The sequence below is a fragment of the Crinia signifera genome, chromosome 4 (assembly GCF_055691185.1).
Source record: "Crinia signifera chromosome 4, ASM5569118v1, whole genome shotgun sequence".
Lineage (NCBI taxonomy): Eukaryota > Metazoa > Chordata > Amphibia > Anura > Myobatrachidae > Crinia > Crinia signifera.
Window position 1 is genome coordinate 192,704,897 of NC_139220.1, and position 21,899 is coordinate 192,726,795.

Here is a 21,899-nt window from a genome sequence, read left to right on the forward strand (position 1 = left end):
AATAGTTGAGCTGTCAATCAACGCTGGCTCTTGCTGCAGGTCTATTGGTGGTCAGTAGATCGCCTGTACATGCAGCACAATGCACCAATATATCTTTTACCTATATCGGCCTGTGTTGCACAGCCAACAACGATATGTCTGTAAACAATGATAAAGCTATTGCTGGTACATGCTAGCTGATCACTAAACAACATATCAACCGATTAATTGCCCACTATATCAGTTGGTGTGCACACTACATAAATCACTCCTTTTCTTGCTCATATTGTTTATATACTTTTGCAGGTGCAGTGGATCCCTTGTGCTGATATATAAATAAAAGTTAATACTTTTGCATGGAACCTGTATAGATGCATTCGCATGGAATGCCTGGAAACTATTACCATACCAAACCTGAGATTTATGCTGCCGTATTCTTTGCACAACTGAGACCTTTGCCAGGAAGAAAAATGGCCGCCTGCTTACCTAGCCCTGGTTTCCTACGCACGCACACGTCGGGCAGTACCTGTGTGTCGCCTGGCACGCGCCGGAGTGGCTGCTGCTGTTGGCGGCATGATGACAGTTGGGTTTATCCAGGTGAGAGCGCGTATGGCGCAGCAGGGACGTGCCCTAGGTGACAGCAGGGTGTCAGACAGCAGTGAGGACCTGGAGGGCTCAAGCTTGCCCGTGCCAAATAAAGGGGCGTACGGACTTATTAGGAAGTGTAACGGGCGCTGTTGGAGTTAACAATTTTGTAGGGGAAGGGAGCAAGCACAGCAGTAGTTTGTCATTGTAGGACAATGTGCCAGGTACCAGGTTATTTGGCACCGTATGTGTATCGCAGATGTACTGTACGCTGCATTGCATTTGACATGGTGAGATAATTGCTTGTTCCCTAACGGGTGTCATTGTCAATATCTGAAGCTGCAAATGGTTGTCAGTGCTGTCCGCTGCATTGGGTTGTCCTGTCAGTGCGTGCTCTGCATTGGGTTGTCCTGTCAGTGCGTGCTCTGCATTGGGTTGTCCTGTCAGTGCTGTGCGCTCCATTGGGGTGTCCTGTCAGTACTGTGCTCTGCATTGGGGTGTCCTGTCAGTACTGTGCGCTCCATTGGGGTGTCCTGTCAGTGCTGTGCGCTGCATTGGGTTGTCCTGTCAGTGCTGTGCGCTCCATTGGGGTGTCCTGTCAGTGCTGTGCGCTCCATTGGGGTGTCCTGTCAGTGCTGTGCGCTCCATTGGGGTGTCCTGTCAGTGCGTGCTCTGCATTGGGGTGTCCTGTCAGTGCTGTGCGCTGCATTGGGTTGTCCTGTCAGTGCTGTGCGCTGCATTGGGTTGTCCGGTCAGTGCTGTGCGCTCCATTGGGGTGTCCTGTCAATGCTGTGCGCTGCATTGGGGTGTCCTGTCAATGCTGTGCGCTGCATTGGGGTGTCCTGTCAGTGCTGTGCGCTGCATTGGGGTGTCCTGTCAGTGCTGTGCGCTGCATTGGGGTGTACTGTCAGTGCTGTGCGCTGCATTGGGGTGTCCTGTCAGTGCGTGCTCTGCATTGGGTTGGCCTGTCAGTGCTGTGCGCTGCATTGGGTTGTCCTGTCAGTGCTGTGCTCTGCATTGGGTTGACCTGTCAGTGCTGTGCGCTGCAGTAGGTTGTCCTGTCAGTGCTGTGCGCTGCAGTAGGTTGTCCTGTCAGTGCTGTGCGCTGCAGTAGGTTGTCCTGTCAGTGCTGTGCGCTGCAGTAGGTTGTCCTGTCAGTGCTGTGCGCTGCAGTAGGTTGTCCTGTCAGTGCTGTGCGCTGCAGTAGGTTGTCCTGCCAGTGCTGTGCGCTGCATTGGGTTGTCCTGTCAGTGCGTGCTCTGTATTGGTTTGTGCTCTGCATTGGGTTGGCCTGTCAGTGCTGTGCTCTGCATTGGGTTGTCTGTCAGTTGGGTTGTCCTGTCAGTGCTGTGCTCTGCATTGGGTTGTCTGTCAGTGCTGTGCTCTGCATTGGCTTATCCTGTCAGTTCTGTGCTGTGCATTGTGTTGCCCTATCAGCGTAGAGACAGGCTCACTAGATTTCTGATATTCAAATGCAAACACAATACTGAAGGAAGAGTATATGCCCATGTTAGGATGGCGTAGTGTCTATTTAAGTAAACTACTTTCATCATTTAGTTTTGTTTTATTATTGCATTTTTGTTATTTAAAAATAAAAATACACTTTAGAATTCTGAAAAATTCAGTCAGTTAAATATTGACACAATGGCATGTGTATATGCACAGAATGTAAAGACTTCATAAACTTTGCCCTATGTTTTATGCTTCTTTAAGATAAAAAAAGCTCTAGTGCTAGATAACATTACTGTGCTGGCTTTACAACATACTCATGGATATTACAAATCTGTTGAAATGGGCAGACATGTTTGAGAAGTATTCCTCATAAACTCTTAAATAGAAGCTAGAATACAACTTGAAAATGTAACTAATGTGTATATGATTACATGACACTACCATATATGCAAGTTCTGTCCTCCTCCTACGGTGATCAATGCAAAGTTATTGCAGGATTGGGTTGAAGCTACTCTTTCTAAAAATAAAAAGCTTATTACACCCTCTGCATCTGCCTACCGTACAGAATGTATTGTTTCTCTTGTTATCTTTGTAGAATAGAAACATTCCTGTGAATATTCCCCTTTTCTTTCTGACGTGTTGTGTCCTTCAATTCAGTGGAACTTTTTATTATTCTCTTAAATTTAACAATAGAAAAGTTTGTGGCACAAAGAGAAATAAATATTGGATACTACAGTGTTTCCCCATCCCCATCATGCCTCCCCCCTCACCTTCAACTTTCAGCACAACTCTTTCCTTCCGCATTTTTACAGCCTTTCCGCCGCTGCTGTCCCTCTGCTCCCACCTGTGTACCGCACAGGCGCCGCTTGGATGGTGCGTGCTGACGTCATGTGCAGTGCATCCCTGGGACTGGGAGGCTTCAGTGGTACAAGGTCTGCTACCGTACGGCAGCAGCATCCATTTCTCCATTTCATGCAGGGCAGGGGTGAGGGGGATAGCGGGGGTATCGGTAGTTTAGCACAGGGACTTCGGTAGGGCTTATTTTGGACGTTGTCCAGAAATAAGGGTAGGGCTTATTTTCGGGGTAGGTCTTCTTATCGGGGAAACACAATATATTTTTAACAAACCCATTTTTTGTTGTTGAATGTTTTCAGTTCTGTTTTGTAATCATGGAATATTTTATTTATATGGATCTTCACCTAGGGGCTGCAGCCTTTAAGCTCTTTTGCATGACCACCACCTCTTCAGGGCTTCCTCCAGGCATCTTCTACGTTCTTTTCCTAGGGGCGGCAGACTTTAAGCTCTTTTGCATGACCACGCCTCTTCAGGGCTTCCTCCAGGTGTCTTCTGCGTTCTTCTCCTAGGGGCGGCAGCCTTTAAGCTCTTTTGCTTTGGCCACCGTGCACCCAAGGCTTTGCTTCTTCAGGAGCCCTTCTTAGCTCCTCTATGCCCTCGGACTGCCCGCTAATATAGCCAGCCAAAGGCGCAGAAAGCCCTGCAATTTGCTCGGAGTGGCCTTCTTGAGGTTTCGAGGGTGGTAGGGGTGAGAGCCAGGGTCACCATGCTGGCCTTCAAGGAGAGATTGGAGCTCGCCCTCATCACTTTCTACCAGCCCATGGACTCTCTCCCTGGGTATCTGACCATTGCCAATCTGGTGTTGACCTTGGATTTTCTTTCCTACCAGCACCTCTTCGCCCCCACCCATACTCACTGTGCCTACCTGGGGCTGCAACAGGCCAGCAAGGGGCCGTCCATCCATTACCAGGGAGAATGACTCTTCCCCAATGAGTTTCAGTGCATCAGACACAAAGGTACCGAGCAGCCAGGGGAACAGGAACTTTCTGCAAAGATAAGTTAAGCCCGCCGGCGACCCCCAGCCTATGCTGTGCATGTCACCAGCCTATGCCGTGCATGCTCTTGTTGCTGCCCGCGTATGCTCATCTCAGTAATAGCCTATCCTGAACCAGACATGACCCAAGAGCTTGCACTTGAGTGCCCCCTGCAGCCCTGGTCGGTGCTATGTGCAGGCGGTATAACAGCCACCCGTCATGTACATGTATGTGACAGCGGGGGCAATGGGGCATCTGGTGCCACGACCGGTTTTCATGTAGAACACAGTGCGGCACAACTGCACTGTGTGAACACATGCATTCAAATGTGTTTTACTCCTGTCATCCTGTCTAACTGCAGCATGTTACGGTTGGATTTGTTGGATGCGGCACCACCACATGTGTGGACGGCCACATGGGAGACTGTGTGCAGTCTCATTTCTGCGAAGCAGGTTCCGCTAAAACTATGTGTGACCCCAGCCTAATAGTTTTGTATTTGACATCTGATAATCTCCAATATTTTTATATTTTCACACGTTTTAGCCATCTCTGGAAGTTTATTATCCTGCATCTTCTAAATTAAAACTGATACAAAATTTTAAATGTACAATAAAGAATTTTAGAAAAAAAGTCAGATTAGTTTTGTAAATATTCTGATCTATTTTGAGTTGGTTAGTGTAGCAGATGTCCTGAGCAAGCAGTATCATTAAGAAGCTTATATGGTCTAGTAATAAAGCTGCTTATATGTGCAATCTGTATACCTGATTTTAAACATAAATCCATTTCTTTGAGCTTCAAGTTTTTAGAAAGTTTTTTTTTTCCTCATGGAACAGAACATATTCACTAACATTTTACAGTGTAATTAATTAGTGTAAAAAAAAAAACACAAAAAAACTGGGCCATTCCATAGAAGGTGAATCCAAACTGCCAGAAATCTATCTTCCAATTTATTGCATTTTCAAGGTAAATTTTTTTTTTTCCTATACTGGTGAATAGACATGGCAACACTAGTATTTCTGTAAATGCTAATCCTGATGAAGCTAGTACTATTGGAAACAAAGGCACATGAATAGCAGTATTTCAAGAGGAAGTATTAAAGGCTTGTTATTATGACCTAGTAATAATTTCAATGTTTTGTACACATACATTTACTGCAAATATATACAATTATATGATCAAAAGTTTTCGGATGCCTGGCCATTACACAATTAGGGACTGTAATGACACGGTATTAAAATACATATACTTTTAATACAGTATTAGTCCCTCTTTTGCAGTTATAACAGCTTCCACACCACTCTACTTATTATTTGTTATAATAAATAACAAACCTTTAATACTTCCTCTTGCAATACTGCTATTCACGAACCTTTGTTTCCAATAGTAGCTAACTGTCATATTCCAAACACAGCTGATTGGCTGATGCGTTATCTCCTTCATCTCCAGGTTATCTCTTCGCCAGGCTTAATACATCAGCTCCATAGGGTATTACCAGTATTGTGTGAAGTAGTGTCTGTTGAATTGAATAAGGTTCATTGTCCCATTGTATCGTGTTGTCATTCTGCAGGATGAAGGAATGGTGGATTCAGGTTGGGCTGCTTACTGTTCCTCTCCTTGCTGTGTACCTGCACATCCCTCCACCCAACCTCTCCCCAGCGCTCTTCGCATGGAGGTCAACTGGTGCATTTTTCACATTCCAAGAGCAGCGGATCTTTTATAGAGGTATTCCTACTCTCTTTCAAACTTGTTAAGGATGTTCATGGATATTCTTTTAAATGAAAGTTATAGTACTGAGTTGTAAACCATATGTTGGCAGAATACTGGCTCACATTGTATTTTGGGATCCTCTTGTATTTTGAAAAGCTTGTATTCTCACCCCCCCCCCCCCCCCCCCCATTTTCTTCCAGGATATAAAATCCAGATATTAAAAAGTGAGAGAAAGATAAGAATGCATTGGTGGCATAATTTGAATCCTCAAATGTACGAGTAAGGTGTGTGGTGGCACAAATGCCATTATTGTGTCTCTTCAACACACCATATTTATCATCTATTGAACAGGGGAGCGATTGTGTCCATTTTTTACACATTGTGCAGTCTTGCCAATGACCGAAGTACTTATTATTTGGTTTCTTAGTATACGATTTATCTTTGCTCCTGTGCACACTAGAACAACAGTCTTTGGAAAGCACTTCGTTAGAGGTGCTAAAGGGACGCTCAGCATGATGTACTTGACCCAGCATCTGCAGAGTTGGATGATCTTCACAGTAAAAACATTTAATTTAAGAAAAATTTTTTTTCACACATAAAAAAAAACAAAAAACATAGATAGCTCATTAATACACACTGAACATAAATGACATTGGGGAATGGATGAAAACTGTATCAGTGATAGTTAGAATTATATGAATTAGGGTACAATGCATGTCCCAGAAAGCGTCTTTTGTCCAATAAGGTTAGGCCTCACTATTGATTTTGCCAATGTGGGGTGCGCAATAGCCCAATGGACTCTTGATGCAAGTCTCCACAGATGGACGGTGATGTGGAGGGACACTTTGACGGGACAGGGGTGATGGACAAGGGGGTCTCCGAATAATAAAGAGGGCTGGTTCAGACTGAGTTTTGCTGCTTTCCCAAGTGCAGCTTTGTCAAGGATAAAATTTATAGGGGGAAATTTACTAAGCTGTGCATTCTACTTCACATGTGATGTTGCTATGGGGAACCAATCAGATCCTGTCTACTATCGGGTGCTAAATAAAAAAGTAGTTTCTGATTGGTTGCCCATAGCAACATCACATGTAAAGTAGAGTACACATCTTAGTAAATTTGCTCCGTAGAGTGCTATTATTGTCCACCAATGGACCTACAGTATTTATTTATCCTTTGCTGATCCCTTGTGGGCGCCGTATTTTAACTACATTACCTCCTCCATGTTTTAGTTTATGAATAAATTGTACAAATCATTCACTTGTATAGATCACTTTTATCCCGAGTGCTGCTTTCCATGTTGCGGCAACAAGTCACCCGAGCCTCCTCCATCTCTGGTCAGCTAATGGGGCACCCAGTGTGCATAATCTTTGCTCAGACCAAGCTTTTTGGGAGTATGGAACCCGTTGAGATGCCTATCTCCTTCTCTAACTGTACTTCAGTCACCCTGACATCCAACTCAACTATGGCTTGCACTGTAGTAATGTTGTGTTCAGTGATGGGAGACCCAAATTGACCTCAGCACTCACTGTCTTCTTAGACTGTTTCCGACATCAAAATTGTGCAACAACTTAAATACACTGGTTTAGGATGGTGCTTCCCACCACAAGAACAGCTTGCTGTCTCAGACCACTCTTCTAGTCATGGAAGAGCATGGCTCTCCAATGGCCTCTATTAAGCTCCATAATGAGTTTGCAAAGTGAACATGTTGACTACGGTGTGCAGTGCTGCTTACAAATGGCTCTGCACCTTGATCTTTCACAAGATCTTTAGTCAGAGATTACAGTTCACAAGTGGACAGTATGGTTGTGTCTACTCTACCTATACACTACACATTCAGAAACTTATGCACTACTCATGTGTACAATTATAAGCATTTCGATGTAATGGCAGTACAACAGAGTTACAGTAAACAGAAGAATATAAATCTAAGCAAGTAGCAGTGGGGTAGGATGAGAACTGGAAGCCTCTGATCAAAAAGTGGGTCTTAAAAGTGTGTTTGTCTTAAGAGAGGCGGAGAGTCTGATAAGTAGAGGAGGGAGAAAGTTCCAGAGGGAGAAGCATTGGCAAGATCTTGAAGGCAAGAGTGGGGAGAGGTCATTACCACAGGGAATATCTATCTAAACAGATTTCTTTAGAACATCAGTAAATAGGTCATATGCGAAAATGTGTGTATGTAGAGCTAAAATAAGTGAGTCAATAAAACCCTCAAAAAGTTCAAAAAAAGGTTGACTCTTTATTATTAATCATTACGTCTCATTATGTAAGGTTGTTTCAAGCCAGTCCATTTGAAAATCAAAAATGATTAAAGTAAATAAATAAAGCAATCTATGGGGAGATCTGCATAGGTCCACATTTGCAATACAAAGTTATAGCCTACTGCTGAAATAATTTGCAATAACTTCTTGCTTTCCACCCCAAACCAATGGTTGCACAATAGCCAAAACCGCCAAGGTTGCTGATAATGGGAGAGAGCGTATGAGAAATCGATTACTAACTCTCTGTAATCTTATGGCGATCAGAGCTTTGATGTGTGTGTCAGACAGCCTGTATGTTTTACCAGCTGGGAGAAATTACACAATACGCAGATTGGTGTGAAATCAGTATCTGAGTTTATTCCATGCGGGTTTAGAACAAAGAAGTTTGTTTTCTATTACAAAGCAGGTGTGAGCATACAGTAATAGCAGTGTGTATAATACATGAAGTTACACTTCTTATCCTGGTTACATTCTATGGCATGTGGGAACGGGAGTATTTCACAACTAGGAATACTCTTCTGAAGGTCATGAGCCAGTCTTTATTATTTATTTATTACCAGTTATTTACCGGCGTATAAGACGACCCCCCAACATTTCCACTCAAATTATAGAGTTTGTTATATAAGTGCACCCGGTGTATAAGACGACCCTCCCACTTGGAGGCTTTTCTTTTTCAGGGGAAAAAAGTAGTCTTATACGCCAGCAAATACAGTATATATTCTGCAGCACTTTACAGAGAATATTTGAACGTTCACATCAGTCCCTGCCCCAGTGAGGCTTACAATCTATAGTCCCTACAATTCATTCTAGGGTTAATTTTTTGTTGTGAGCCAACTAACCTACCAGTATATTTTTCGATTGTGGGAGGAAATCTGAGTACCCAGAGGAAACCCACGCAAGTACAGGGAGAATATACAAACTCTGCACGGTTAAGGCCATGGTGGGAATTGAACCCATGACCTTAAGGTGCCCATACACGGTACAATTGCTGTGTACGATGAGATACGCTCTTCCACGCACATCACAATGCACAGCTCAAAAAGTATGTGCTGCACATACTTTTTGAACTAGATTGCATGCAATGCGATTTGCATGCAATGCTATGTGATGCAATCTAGTCCATAACGCATACAATAATTGTACTGTGTATGGGCACCTTTAGTGCTGTGAGGCAGTAATGCTAACCATTACACCGTCTGTGCACTTAATTGCATCAGAAAACTATGTTGATACAATTCTACTTCAGAATTTGTGTTTGAATACCATTTTAGAAAATACATTAATTAAAAGAACATGCAATGCTTCTGCTTTCCTGCAAGATACAAAATAGAGTCTGCATGGGCAATGCTCGGTTTAGATCTATCCGATACATAGAAGAAAATATATTGACCGAAGCCCAGAACCATTTTGTAAGTGCGCAATCCCACATACAATGGACAAAGGTGGGTTTGGAGGCCCCACATTTAGGGCATACACTAATATTTGGGATCATTACATATGCACGATCGGGTGCAGTGAATACCCGGCCCCCTGTTGGCTCTCCGGGGGGGGGGGGCGGTCCTCAGGCTCCCTGCGGCGTCACCTCATACGCCGGATTGGCTGATACTCGCCGCGAGGGGTGGCGAGTATCAGTCACATTGAATACTATCTAAAGTGCCGTGGTGGAGAATCTCCAAACATGGAGAATCTCCGCAAAAACACGGCGAGTGCATGGCGAGCGTAAAAAAAAACCGCTCGCCATGCACTGAGAATATTTTCATTGAATACGGCCCATAGACACAAAAAAAAGCGTGAACACCCCATGTTAAATTTTTTCTGTGTCCTCAATTTCCATGTCAACTTTTTGGCCAAGTCGACCTTTTCACTGTCGCCTTAATGACTGTCAACCTAATAATCCACACCCGGCATGTTGACCAGGTATAAAAGATGAAATTTGAGACAAATGAATATGTTTCGCAAACCTGCAGCATGGCTAAATCATTTTACATCAGGTAAGCTAAACCCCCCGTTATCCCGGCTCTGCTGAAGCTTCAACAAGCCAATTGTTTTTCCAAATAACATCTCTAAGTGTTTAATATAAATATTTTTCATTTGACTGTTTTATAATGTTACTTTAGTCCAGTAAAATACAGTATCTATTGTATTTTCCCCCCAGAATCTTGGGGAGCTGTGGGGAGCTCTGATGTGGTCATTCTTTTACATGGCTTTCCGACCTCAAGCTATGACTGGTATAAGGTGATTTTGTCTTTGTTACTCATTAGTTGGTGTTATGTTACCAGCAGTGGTGTACCAGCTGTGGATAGGTTTGGCACGGAAATTAGTAGGTTTGACACTGATAAATGCAGGGGGAGGGGATGGAATTTAGGGGTATATTTACCAGTCTTGGAGTAAGATAAGGAGGAGCAAGGGAAAGGACCTGCCAACCCGCTCCAAATTACTATGTTACCGGCTGTGTTTGAACGATGACAGGTTACTACTTTAGCTCTCTCCAGGGTTAGTAAATAGACCCCAAAGTATCAGTTGGCCTGAACTCTAACCCCTTCCACCAGAGTCAGTGATGTTACTTCCAGAAAGTTCCAGCATATCAAAAATCTACAGCCACCCTAATGCCCCATATACACAAGATGAAGGGCCTTAGCGAGTGATATCTGTTACTTTCTCATCAAATGTGTACACTTAAAAACATTAATAATGTGAGCTCCCATGCATCATTAATGGCCCCCCTCCCTCATCTGTGCAGTTCTGACAAGGGAGGACCTCGTTAATGAGGGCCATGCTGCAGCCCCACCAGTGCCGTGACTACAACCTGCCGATGCCAGCACCCTGGTGCTGCTGATATCAGCAGCAGGTGGGATAGTCTATTGTGTACAGGGCTTAATACTTTACCACTACTGACAACATAAACAAATATGTATAATAGTATAGATTAAAGGCAACAGCGATGCGCAGGGCATATATGGAACAAGACTCTATAGAGAAGGAAAAAGTGAGGACATCCCAAAAAGTACAGTAGGAAAGATGAAAATAAATAGGCAGTGCTAAGAATAACCTATATAATACAATAAAGTGCTTGAGGGGAACATTGAAAATAGGAAAAATAAGACAAACATTTTGTGACTGCTTTGATACGTTAGTTTACTTCTCAATCATCAGCCATGTTGCATAATATCTGGGGCTCATTTGTGCATACATTTACAGTTAGCAGTAGTGCAATTTAGCATTTGTTTTCAGGGTGTTCATCTGTCTCTGTTCTATTTTATGTTGCAGGTCTGGGAAGGTTTATCACAAAGATTCCAAAGAGTGATTGCTCTGGACTTTATAGGGTTTGGTTTTAGTGACAAGCCAGTAAGTAATTCTAGATTCTTACCTTCTAGCCTGGTAAGGTGTTTTAATTTTCATGTATATTTTCCCAAATATAGTGTGATGTGCTTAGTTGTTTTCATGAGGCAAAATATATTTTAGTATCAAGACTTGTTAAGGTATATGTAACATACACCAAGCATCAGGCCTTCACAGGTAACTTGATGTATCAATGGTTCGGTTTATTTACGACCTTCGTCATTCTGACGAAATTTCTGCCTTTCTTTTTCTGTCCTGTATACTTGCCATTGGAAGCCACCTGGCAAAAGGTATCTACAGTTATACATCGGGAGTGTGCAACACAACATCTCTCTCTCTCTCTCTCTCTCTCATATTGTATATACTGTTACAGTTATAACAATGTTTTGACTGTTACAATTGCAAAGGACAATTAAAAAAGTAAGTCTTATTTTGCAGAGGTTCCACCGCTATTCCATTTTTGAGCAGGCCAGTATTGTAGAAGCCCTAATCAGTCACCTTGGCCTGAGAGATCAAAAAGTGAACTTACTGTCTCACGATTATGGAGATACTGTCGCCCAGGAACTACTTCATAGGTCAGTGCTACAGCCTCCCATGTTTATACATACTGTAGAATAAATAAGCTTTTTTTTCTGCTAAAAAGTCATGTAGGTTTTCATCGGTTTTACATCGGTAGATATATTATTTTTATGTTACCGCATGTAACCGGGTTTGATACGGAATCCCGGCATTCAAAATCCCGACGCCAGAATCCCAACCGCCGAAATCCCGACAAGGGGAGGGGCGTGGATCGCCCCCCCTTGTGGGCTCACTGCGCTCGCCACTAATTTATTCCCCCTCTATGGGTGTCGTGACAGCTTCTGTTATAATCACCTATTGTTGCATCCCCAGAACAGTTTACAAAGAATAAGATCAAAAGATTATGTAAGCTTTTTTTTGTAAGCTGAATAGATACATAAGGGCGGATGTAGTGCGGTGCGAGTCCTAAGGCCATGTGAGATGCCGGCTGAATCTTTCCTTTTATTAAAGGGGCAGTTGTTTACAAGGCAAAACCATGCCTTTTAAATGATTGCCCCTTTAAAATAAACCTCCCAGTTCATCTGGCACCCTGCACGGCCACCGGACTCGCAACACACATTACATACAGCCCATGATATGTTGACATTTCCACATGTTTCTTTATATTTAATACACTTTTTATACGCTCACCAACTGCCAAATACCCGAGTGTCCGAACACACCTGGGCGTCCCAACTCCTAAATACTCGATTGCCTGAATGCCCGAATACCCAAGTGCACAAGCATGCCCGAACACCCGAGCGCCCGAACACCCACAGATCTTTAGCTGCATCTTCTGATTCTTCCCTTCAGCATTGAAGATCCGCGGGAGTGCGCATCGTATCGCGATCATGAACGAATGCAAATGATTTGTGATGAGTCGAAAATGAGCCGGACAGGCCCCAAAATCACTGTATTAGTGTGTGGGCACCTTATCAGTATATATATATATTCTATGGGTATAAAATTATTAGTGCCTTCCAGCAGAATTAACCAGATAATGCAGACACGGCACAACAGCTGGTTACAGTAAATGTTCTGTGTATCAGAAATAGGGAAGCCAATCCCGGGATCGGGATCGCGAGATTTTGGCCTAAAATAGGCAGGATTTGAATCCTGGGATTGAAGCTCTTAATTCCGGGATTACTGCGGCTATGGAAAATTCACTTATTTTTTCAAAGCCGATGTGCTGCCCGGCTGCTGTTACTGACCCCCCGGTGGTACGGCTGTGCGCAGAGCAGCGTGAGATCAAGGGTCACGCTGCGCAGCCCAGCCGCCGGCATGCTGTTGCCGTGTCTTCTGTATTCAGTGACGTCGCCATGACCCCTGTTGCTGGGAGTCGGAAGCTTCCAGACACCGGACTCAGCCTGCTGCTGTGAAGACCAGAGATGGTCTGGAATCCTGCTGCTGCCTGTCACCAACGATGTGTAAGTGACAGTGCAAGGCAGGGGGGATGGGGAGGGATTAGTTGGGAGCTGGTGCATTTTTTTTTTATTAGGTAGACCAATCCCCGGATCCCGGGATTGAAAAAATGCCCTGGGATTGGCATCCCTAATCAGAAATAATGTAATGGGCAGACTAAATGGATCTGGTGTCAGACTGATGCATTTCTTAGTGAACAATCTTTAAACTGCTAATACACTTTCAAGGAGGACTTTCTGCACACAATGAGATGCATAATGGAATTAAAAAAAATATATAGATCTTTCCAGCCTAGGCTGGAAAAAATATATATATAGGCGCCTGAATGGGGCGAAGAGTCAAGCAGCTCCCACTAGGGGGGTGTCTAATCCCCAAAATTGGTACAAGAAAAGAAAAAGTGGATAAGTGGAGCGCTAGTATAATGAGTATAAGTGGATTTATTAACTAATAATATAAAAATTCAGGTATATCTATCAGCACATATAAATCATGATATACAATTTAAAATAAATAAGCGAAAAGGTAAAATCATTGATGTTGTGAATTTGGACAAGAGAGGTTTTTATACTTATTATTTGGAGTCCCACTGATTGGTACGTGGCGGCTTCTTGATCAAATGATCATGGGGTTCCTGGTGTATATCCGGACTGGCAAGATGTTTTTAAGGGAGTCCATAAACCCGCAGGATAGGTTTCGCTGGAGGGTATATTGTAATCCTCAGTTAGGAGGCATCCTCACGATTGTGCGATCCTTGTATCCAGAATTGGAGCAGGTGGTGGTGTCCCAGTTCAAATAATGCATTTGTAGCCAGAGTCCAAGGATAGGGAACCGCTTAGAATAAGAAGCTGGAATTCTCCAAATGAAAACATCTGTATCAAGTCCAACAGAATTCAGGAGAAGAAGGAGCTACTACTTCTCCTGAATTCTGTTGGAAAGATCTATACATTTTTTTTCATTCCATATACATTTTTTTCATTCCATTATGCATCTCATTGTACGCAGAAAGTCCTCCTTGAAAGTGTGTTAGCAGTTTGAAGGTTGTTCACTAAGAAACAGAGGACTTGATACAGAGGTTTTCATTTGGAGAATTCCAGCTTCTTATTCTAAGCGGTTCCCTATCCTTGGACTCTGGCTACAGTTGTATTATTTGAACTGGGACACCACCACCTGCTCCAATTTTGGATACAAGGATCGCACAATCGTGAGGATGCCTCCTAACTGAGGATTAAAATATACCCTCCAGCGAAACCTATCCTGCGGGTTTATGGACTCCCTTAACATCAATGATTTTACTTATTCACTTATATATTTTAAATTGTATATCATAATTTATATGTGCTGCTAGATATACCCGAATTGTAATATTATTAGTTAATAAATATTTTTTATTGTACTACCCAACTGATCCACTTATACTCATTATACTAGCGCTCCACTTATCCACTTTTTATTTTCTTGCATAATGGAATGAACCCAACTTTAGTTTGCACATCCTACTCATGCTGTTTTTGTGTAGGTATGAACACAGAAGAACAGGACACATTAACATTGGGAGCCTATGTCTCTCTAATGGAGGTGAGTCTATGGCTGCATAAATCCATTACACTGGAATAGCCACATTCACAGGTACCTAGTGTACAGCCCAATTGGACAGTACATTTTGCATGTGAGAAACAATGTTAATCCCAGCTGACAATGTAAGCTATACAAAGTACTTTCCATGTTTCTTATAGAAGTGCTGTCCCTAAATACATTGTGTAATACTGTACAGACTAATAATACATTATAAACCAATTACACCTTTTTTATATTGTTACCTTTAGAAAATCCATAGTAATATTTAGTTTATTTTCACAATTAGGTTGTAGCTCATATACAGCCAGACAATCAAGAGAATGGATGTTGGAAAACTAGGAGCTGCTTTTGTGCAATATCACCACACTGTATATACTTGTACACACTGGAACTCATACAGTGTCCATCACATATGTAACATGTGTGGGAAAGAAAAATGTTGCAAGTAAAATGAGCAGGAGCGCCAGGAATATGATAGAATGTGTACAAATGATGCTGCAATTCATAGTCCACCATCCATTACCACTAAAGTAAAGAGTCCAGAGTGGCACGCACATATGCATGTTTTAGGTGCCCATTTTGGCATCAGTTTCCATCAATACACTCACACCAAGCCCTAAGCTGTACTTCTACCTGTGGTCCCATGAACCCTCCAGCCCTTGACCTGCCCACTTTGTCACAGGGATTTCCAAGTGCAAGATGCTTTTAAAAAAAGTTGCGTATTATATTTATGTCAAACTCTGAATGAGATATATATATATATATATATATATATATATATATATATATATATATATATATACACATATATATATATATATACACATATATATGTGTGGTTACAGTATGTACTGTATATAGTAAATTATATCTTCACTTTAATTTGCTAAAATTATTTTTCTTATTTTTTTTGTGCTTTTCAATTGCAGGAATCATCCCAGAGACCCATCACCCCAGACTTATACAGAAGGTTGGTTAAATCGGAATTCATATTAGTAAGCCTTGACTTTGCAGTCACTAAAGGTCATTTACATATCTGTAGAAATACAGACCCTCCACAGAAATGCTATTTTGTGACATTGTGTAGTTTTTTGGGGCATGTGTAGTATACATTTGTATGTCCAAGCTCAGTATCAAAAACAATGTGCTTACACAGATTTACTTGCATCTGACACTTGTGCCTGGACAGGCGTGAAAGAGTAGAGCACAGGAGGTCTCCTGTTTGGTACAGTGAGGGCATATTAGTATAGATAGGGCCTAATTCATTTTTGTACGCACAGCGAAACTGCCTCCCAGGAATGAAAAGAGACACCCACCAGACTCATCGCAAGCTTCAGTCCCAATTGTGTACACATTAGTGGACTATATGCAATTAGGGAGAACCTTTGAAGGTTAGGCTTCATCTATAGTTATGCAGACTGGCCACAACAGTAGTGACGCAGATGCCATTCATTTGCAAGTACGATCAGGCAGTCATCAGAAGATACACGCCTTAAACTCTCATTAAGACCCCCAAACGGCCACTTCCTGTCAATGCCTGTGACAAAGATCTCAGTGTGAGCAGGTTTGCAGCAGTGCACAGCACATGTACAGTTTGCTGATCATCGGTCTGTTGAGTGAACATTATCCCTTGCGTACGGACATGAATTAGACTCATAGGAAGATATCCACTGAGACCTATATATAGCTGTCAGTAGCCATATCAGCATTAGGTGTAATTGTGCAAATAGGATGCTATTGAAAGCTCTGCCTGCTACATTTTACTTTGAGGTATCTCTTTAAATGTGCTGTCCTCTAAAAATATATTTTTAACAATATTGTCACAGAAAGCAAATTGCTTCAGGTCAGAGGCGTAGCATAGAGTCATGGAGCCCGAAGCAAGCTCAGGTCACGGCGCCCCCCCCCCCCCCCATATTTACACCCCCACATATTGGCCTACACAAACAAAAATGAGACCTCTAGATTCAATAATTGCTTCCATAGAAATAAAAATAACATTGATTCATTGCCCCCAGCCAATAAAAATAAATAAAACAACCATTAATTCCACCAGCCCCCTACAGATGACTGACCTCACATTCTGGCCTGTCACAGCTGCAGAACTTATCACAGGAGGCCAGCTTCCAGTCACTTCAGAAAGTCCAGACCAGTAAGTGCCTTCCTCAAGAGAGTCCAGATCAAGCCAGTGGGTTGATACTTGGTCCCATACTTACTCCCCCGAGACCCCCAGCACCTCATTGACATCTTCGGCCCTCATCACCTCTGCATCTAATCACTTTCCTCAGCTTCTCAACACTGCCATTAATCCCTCATTACCTTCCTCAACCACATACCCCATCACCTTCCACAGCCACAGCCCCCATCACCTTCCTCAGCCACAGCCCCCATCACCTTCCACAGCCCCTATTACCTTCCTCAGCCACAGCCCCCATCACCTTCCTCAGCCACAGCCCCCCATCACCTTCCTCAGCCACAGCCCCCCATCACCTTCCTCAGCCACAGCCCCCCATCACCTTCCTCAGTGCAGATGGCACAATGGATGGTGAAATGACTTGAAAGGAGCCCAGTGCTCTGCCCAGTCAGGCTACAAAGGAGCAGGACCTCTGAAGTTTTCTGCGCCTGGAGCGCGTGCTCCACTGGAATAACCCTCGCTACACCCCTGATTTAGGCTAACTGCCGACACCATATGTAGGTACCAATATCAAAAATGTTCATGCAAAATACAGTCACTGTAGACATTATTAGGACATTAATGTTTAGAATTGATCATTTCTGATTTGTAAGCTTATGTGGCCTATACCATATAACACAATGTTTGTTCTTCACCTTTCCACTGTAGATCCTGAAAGATGGTGGGATTTTTTCACCAATACTAACAAGGCTGATGAACTTCTATTTCTTTAGTAAAGGGTGAGCAATAGCTGCAGAGGTGTAACTTTGTGAATGAGGATATAAAGATGTCATGTTATGTAATTGCCACTCAGCTGGGTGCTGCACTAGCTCCACCTCACCCAACCAGTTAAGTCCCCTAGTTGTTATAACTGCGTTTTCCATCTTCTGTTAAAGCGCCTTCATCAGGTAACTGCCGATGCTAAGAAAAGAAAATACTATTAACAACTATATTGTCATTCCTATTCCTGATTTTATTTATGTTGTTGTTTTTTTTTGGCAGAATAAGTGAAGTGTTTGGTCCTTTTACACAGCCCTCCGATGCTGAATATTGGGACATGTGGACTGCTCTGAGGACCAATGAAGGCAACCTAGTGGTAGACAGGTACAGTACAGATGGCCTGCTCCATTCATCATCACTGCATGGCTGTGTTTCGCGAGGTTACTTTTTTTTATTTTTTTTATGTATTTGCACTGGAGTTGCGTGTAGACTACTACCTGTAATCTTTCAGCTATAGAAATATTCCCAATAAGCATGGCATCTGCTTACAGCATCTACTGTATTTTGTATTTAGTATTTTGCAGTATATAAACCTGCGCAGGAAACACAGGGATCGCTGGGTGGAAGTGCTGACCAATACATCAGTTCCATGTAAGTATTCACATTCTTAATCAGATGGAACACATTTAGGGGTTTATTCTAGTTAATTCTTTCTGACAAAATCCTTCTTAGATGGACAAAACCATATGCACTGCAGGGGGGCAGATGTAACATGTGCAGAGAGAATTAGATTTGGGTGAGTTATTTTGTTTCTGTGCAGGGAAAATACTGACTGCATGATTTTACACTACAATATAGATCTCACTTTGAAGAAAAACCCCACCCAAATCTAATTCTCTCTGCACAAGTAACACCTGCCCCAGCTGCAGTGCACATGGTTTTGTCCATCTAAGAAGGATTTTGTCAGAAAGAATGGACTAGAATAACCCCCTTAGAAACAAACAATATGTCTAGATCACTTTTATTTACATAAATCATTATACTGCAAACCTATTGCAGTATAATGAAAATGAGAATAATGGCCACATTCATATTTTAATAAGCATTTTGTACCCATAGTGCATCTAATATATGGACCACTGGATCCTGTCAACCCCCATCCAGAGTTCTTGGATCAATATAAGTAAGTAAAGCCCACCTCTTTTGTATATCGCCAGGATAACACCTGAGCCAAAACTGGGTGGGACATAATGAATACATTTAACTGGATCTGTGCTGTGAAAAAATGTCTGGTGTCTGGCGTAGCCAACTCCAGTCCTCGAAAGCTACCAACAATTAATGTTTTCCAGGTCTCCTCACAGAATCACAAGTGAAGTAATTATCTCCACCTGTGGATCTTTACAAAACTAGTCAGTGAGTAATGAGTGTACCTGTGCAGCAGCTAGGTTGTCTGGAAAATGTGACCTGTTGGTAGCTCTCGAGGACTGGAGTTGGCTACCACTGGTTTAGGGCTTCCTAGCTATATTAGGTCGGCCTCTGCTACAGCGCTGTCGCTCAGCATACAGCGCAAGTTGTCAGCGCTGTGTAGTGAGCGAGCTGGAGAACATTGATGATCAGCGAGATTTGTGCTCGTTGACCACAAATGTCGTCCAGCGATAGCAACACGCGGGGACACGCATTGCTGTCGCTAAAGCCCCTATACACACACACACACACTGATGTAGGGGCATTTGGCAAACTTAGCAAAGTCGCTTAGAAAATGCCTTAATATCGGCATGTGTGTAGGGGCCATTAGTCTGTAATGTGCAGCTAAGCTCTACATGATTTAACTTGTCACGATGTCCTGTCTACAGGAAACTGATTCCAAAGTCGACGTTCACAGTTTTGGATGATCACATCAGTCACTACCCTCAGCTGGAGGATCCCACTGGTTTCCTGAATGCCTATCTGAACTTCATCAATTCATTCTGACCATGGATTACGGAATATACGTTTTTTCCCCCTCTGGGCAGCTTGACCGACATTGATCTTCAGATGACATATGGAATTGTGTGGTTTATTTTTTATTCTTTTCTAAAGAAAAACAAATAAGCAATAATGAGTTTACATTATTTTTTCATTCGTGTTACCCTGGAGCATTCAGCCTCTGCATCCAAATTCCAGCAGGAACCACCGCAAGATATCTCAGGGCTGTCTGTTATTTTATATGTACAGGTCCTATGCACCTATCACTGTATGGTTTTATTTTCCTAATTACATCAAATATGTACAACAGAATATCCCAAATTTTTCTCCTGATATAGTATGTTGGCCTCTGTCAGAGCCAGGCATACTGCAGGTTTCTAATCAAATCTGTGCTTGTAAAATCATTGTTTTTTTTTTGTGTGAGATGATTAGGAACAATATGTAGGTTAGGTATAAAGGCAGCATGGAGCACAATTGTAGGAAATCATGCTTACATGCAGTGTCTGCACAGCGCAATAAAAAAGGGCTGCAATTTTAAGACCTTAATCTGCCATTTTCTAAATAATAAAATTGTATTTTAATAGAAGCTGAAATTACATGCATTTTATTTTACTTAATATATTTTTTATTAGTAACTAGCAACCCGCCCCTACTCCGCATGGTTACATCACCGTTATTAGAAAAAAATGTACCCGTGTGAAGCAGGGGGAGGTCGCTAGTACAGTATAAATGGTATGATGTAAGTGACAGTAATGGCTCAGTAACAGGGGGCTGGCTGTGACCGTACAAAGGAAATTGGGTCATTACTCCCCCAATGGGTATTAGTGACAGAATAAGACAACTCCCCCACAGGTATTTTGTCACCGCAACAGCCACCGGGGGACCCCTAGTCCTTTTGTACCCCGTATTTTGGGAACCAGGACCGGCCCTTGGGCCTGGTGCTGGTTGTAAGAAATAAGGGAAACCCTATGAAAAATTTTCCCTGATTTCTTACAACCAGGACCAGCTCTGTGAGCCTAGGGCTGGTTATGGCTGGGAGGGGGACGGACCCCACGCAGGTTTTTTAATGCCGATACGAATTTGTATTTTAAAATACGAATTTGTATTTAAAACTACGAATTTGTATTTAAAACTACGAATTTGTACTTAAAATACAAATTTATCGGCAAAAAAAGGAATGGATATGACATCGGAAAATACGAATCAGTCAAATACGACTGAGTAAATTTTTCTCCGGAATACGAATTTGCTTACGGCTAAAACAGCCGTATGCATTCGTATCCCTTTGTATTAAGAATACGAATATGATTTTTTGTATTCATATTCTTAGTAAATTTCCCCCTATATTTCCTATATAAGGTTAACATTACAGGTAATTATGATGAATAAAAATGTTTGCTTGCCTATGTTAACACCTATTGTGACATTCACTTGGCAATCAGAGGGTTAATGACATTGGTTATATGTCTGTATGTCTTCGTCCTGCTGCAGAATTAATTTGTAGTCAATCAGATGCCTTCCTCATTGTATTACATGATGGATAAATACCTGCCTGTATTTCTCGGGTGGTACAGGATTCCCACAGTCGGGATCCCGACAGTCATTAGCCCGACTGGCCAGACTCAGACAGCATGGCGAGCGCAACAAAGCCCCTTGCGGGTACGGTGGCTCGCCACCTATTCTATTCTCCCTCTATGGGGGTCGTGGACCCAGCTGAGCCTGGAAAATTTCCAGGCATACCACTGAAGTGGTTAAGATGAGATAGAAGGACCCATCTTGATTTTTGCAATAGGAAAAGGTTGGAGTGGAACAAGAGTTCCCCTCTATGGAGATGGAACAATTCCATCCAGTCCCTTCTAGCCACGGAGGTATGTTCTGATTATCAGGAAAATCCCTAGTGAAAAACTGGACGGGAGATCGCTCTAGAAAACTGAGCGAGTAACTCCCTATACTTGAATTGGATGTTGTTTCCTAACACATGTCAACAAAACGCAGGAGACTGCCACCCACCATGGCAGGTCCACCAGTGAAGACATGCCCCATCATGTTGTTGGTTTATCAGCTTGCTTGGGGGCCTGTCCTCACCTTTAACACTTGGATTTGGTAGATTCAGGAGGTCAGAGATCTGGAAGAGGGCTGACCTATTGATTTCTTGTGGTTGAACAGCCCAAAAGGTCAATTGTTTTCGTCTTGGCTGCTGCAGAGAACTATTTTACGTTTTGGGCTGAAAAGAACATCCCCAGTGAAAGGTAAGGCAGAGAACTAGCCTAGTGGCTATGGATGTGGCTGAAACTCTGGAGGAGACTGTGGCATAATCAAAGGCCACCTTACCCAAATATGTGC

At 42.7% G+C, this 21,899-nt stretch overlaps 1 protein-coding gene across 2 annotated transcripts; it reads left to right on the forward strand.

Annotated features, from left to right (window-relative positions):
• Positions 1–236: 236 nt before the first annotated feature.
• Positions 237–20,142, forward strand: MEST (mesoderm specific transcript). 2 transcript variants are annotated; one of them, XM_083183320.1, is made up of 12 exons: positions 237–576; positions 5,413–5,567; positions 9,963–10,042; positions 11,075–11,152; positions 11,585–11,721; positions 14,643–14,701; positions 15,631–15,671; positions 17,541–17,611; positions 17,874–17,975; positions 18,166–18,242; positions 18,711–18,774; positions 19,445–20,142. In XM_083183320.1, the coding sequence occupies exons 2-12, from the start codon at positions 5,414–5,416 to the stop codon at positions 19,560–19,562; spliced, it is 981 nt and encodes a 326-aa protein (XP_083039446.1). In that variant the 5' UTR covers positions 237–576; position 5,413; the 3' UTR covers positions 19,563–20,142. The 2 variants fall into 2 exon arrangements, with proteins under 2 accessions (XP_083039446.1, XP_083039447.1); XM_083183321.1 differs by lacking the exon at positions 237–576 and adding an exon at positions 2,158–4,808.
• The last annotated feature ends 1,757 nt before the right edge of the window (positions 20,143–21,899 follow it).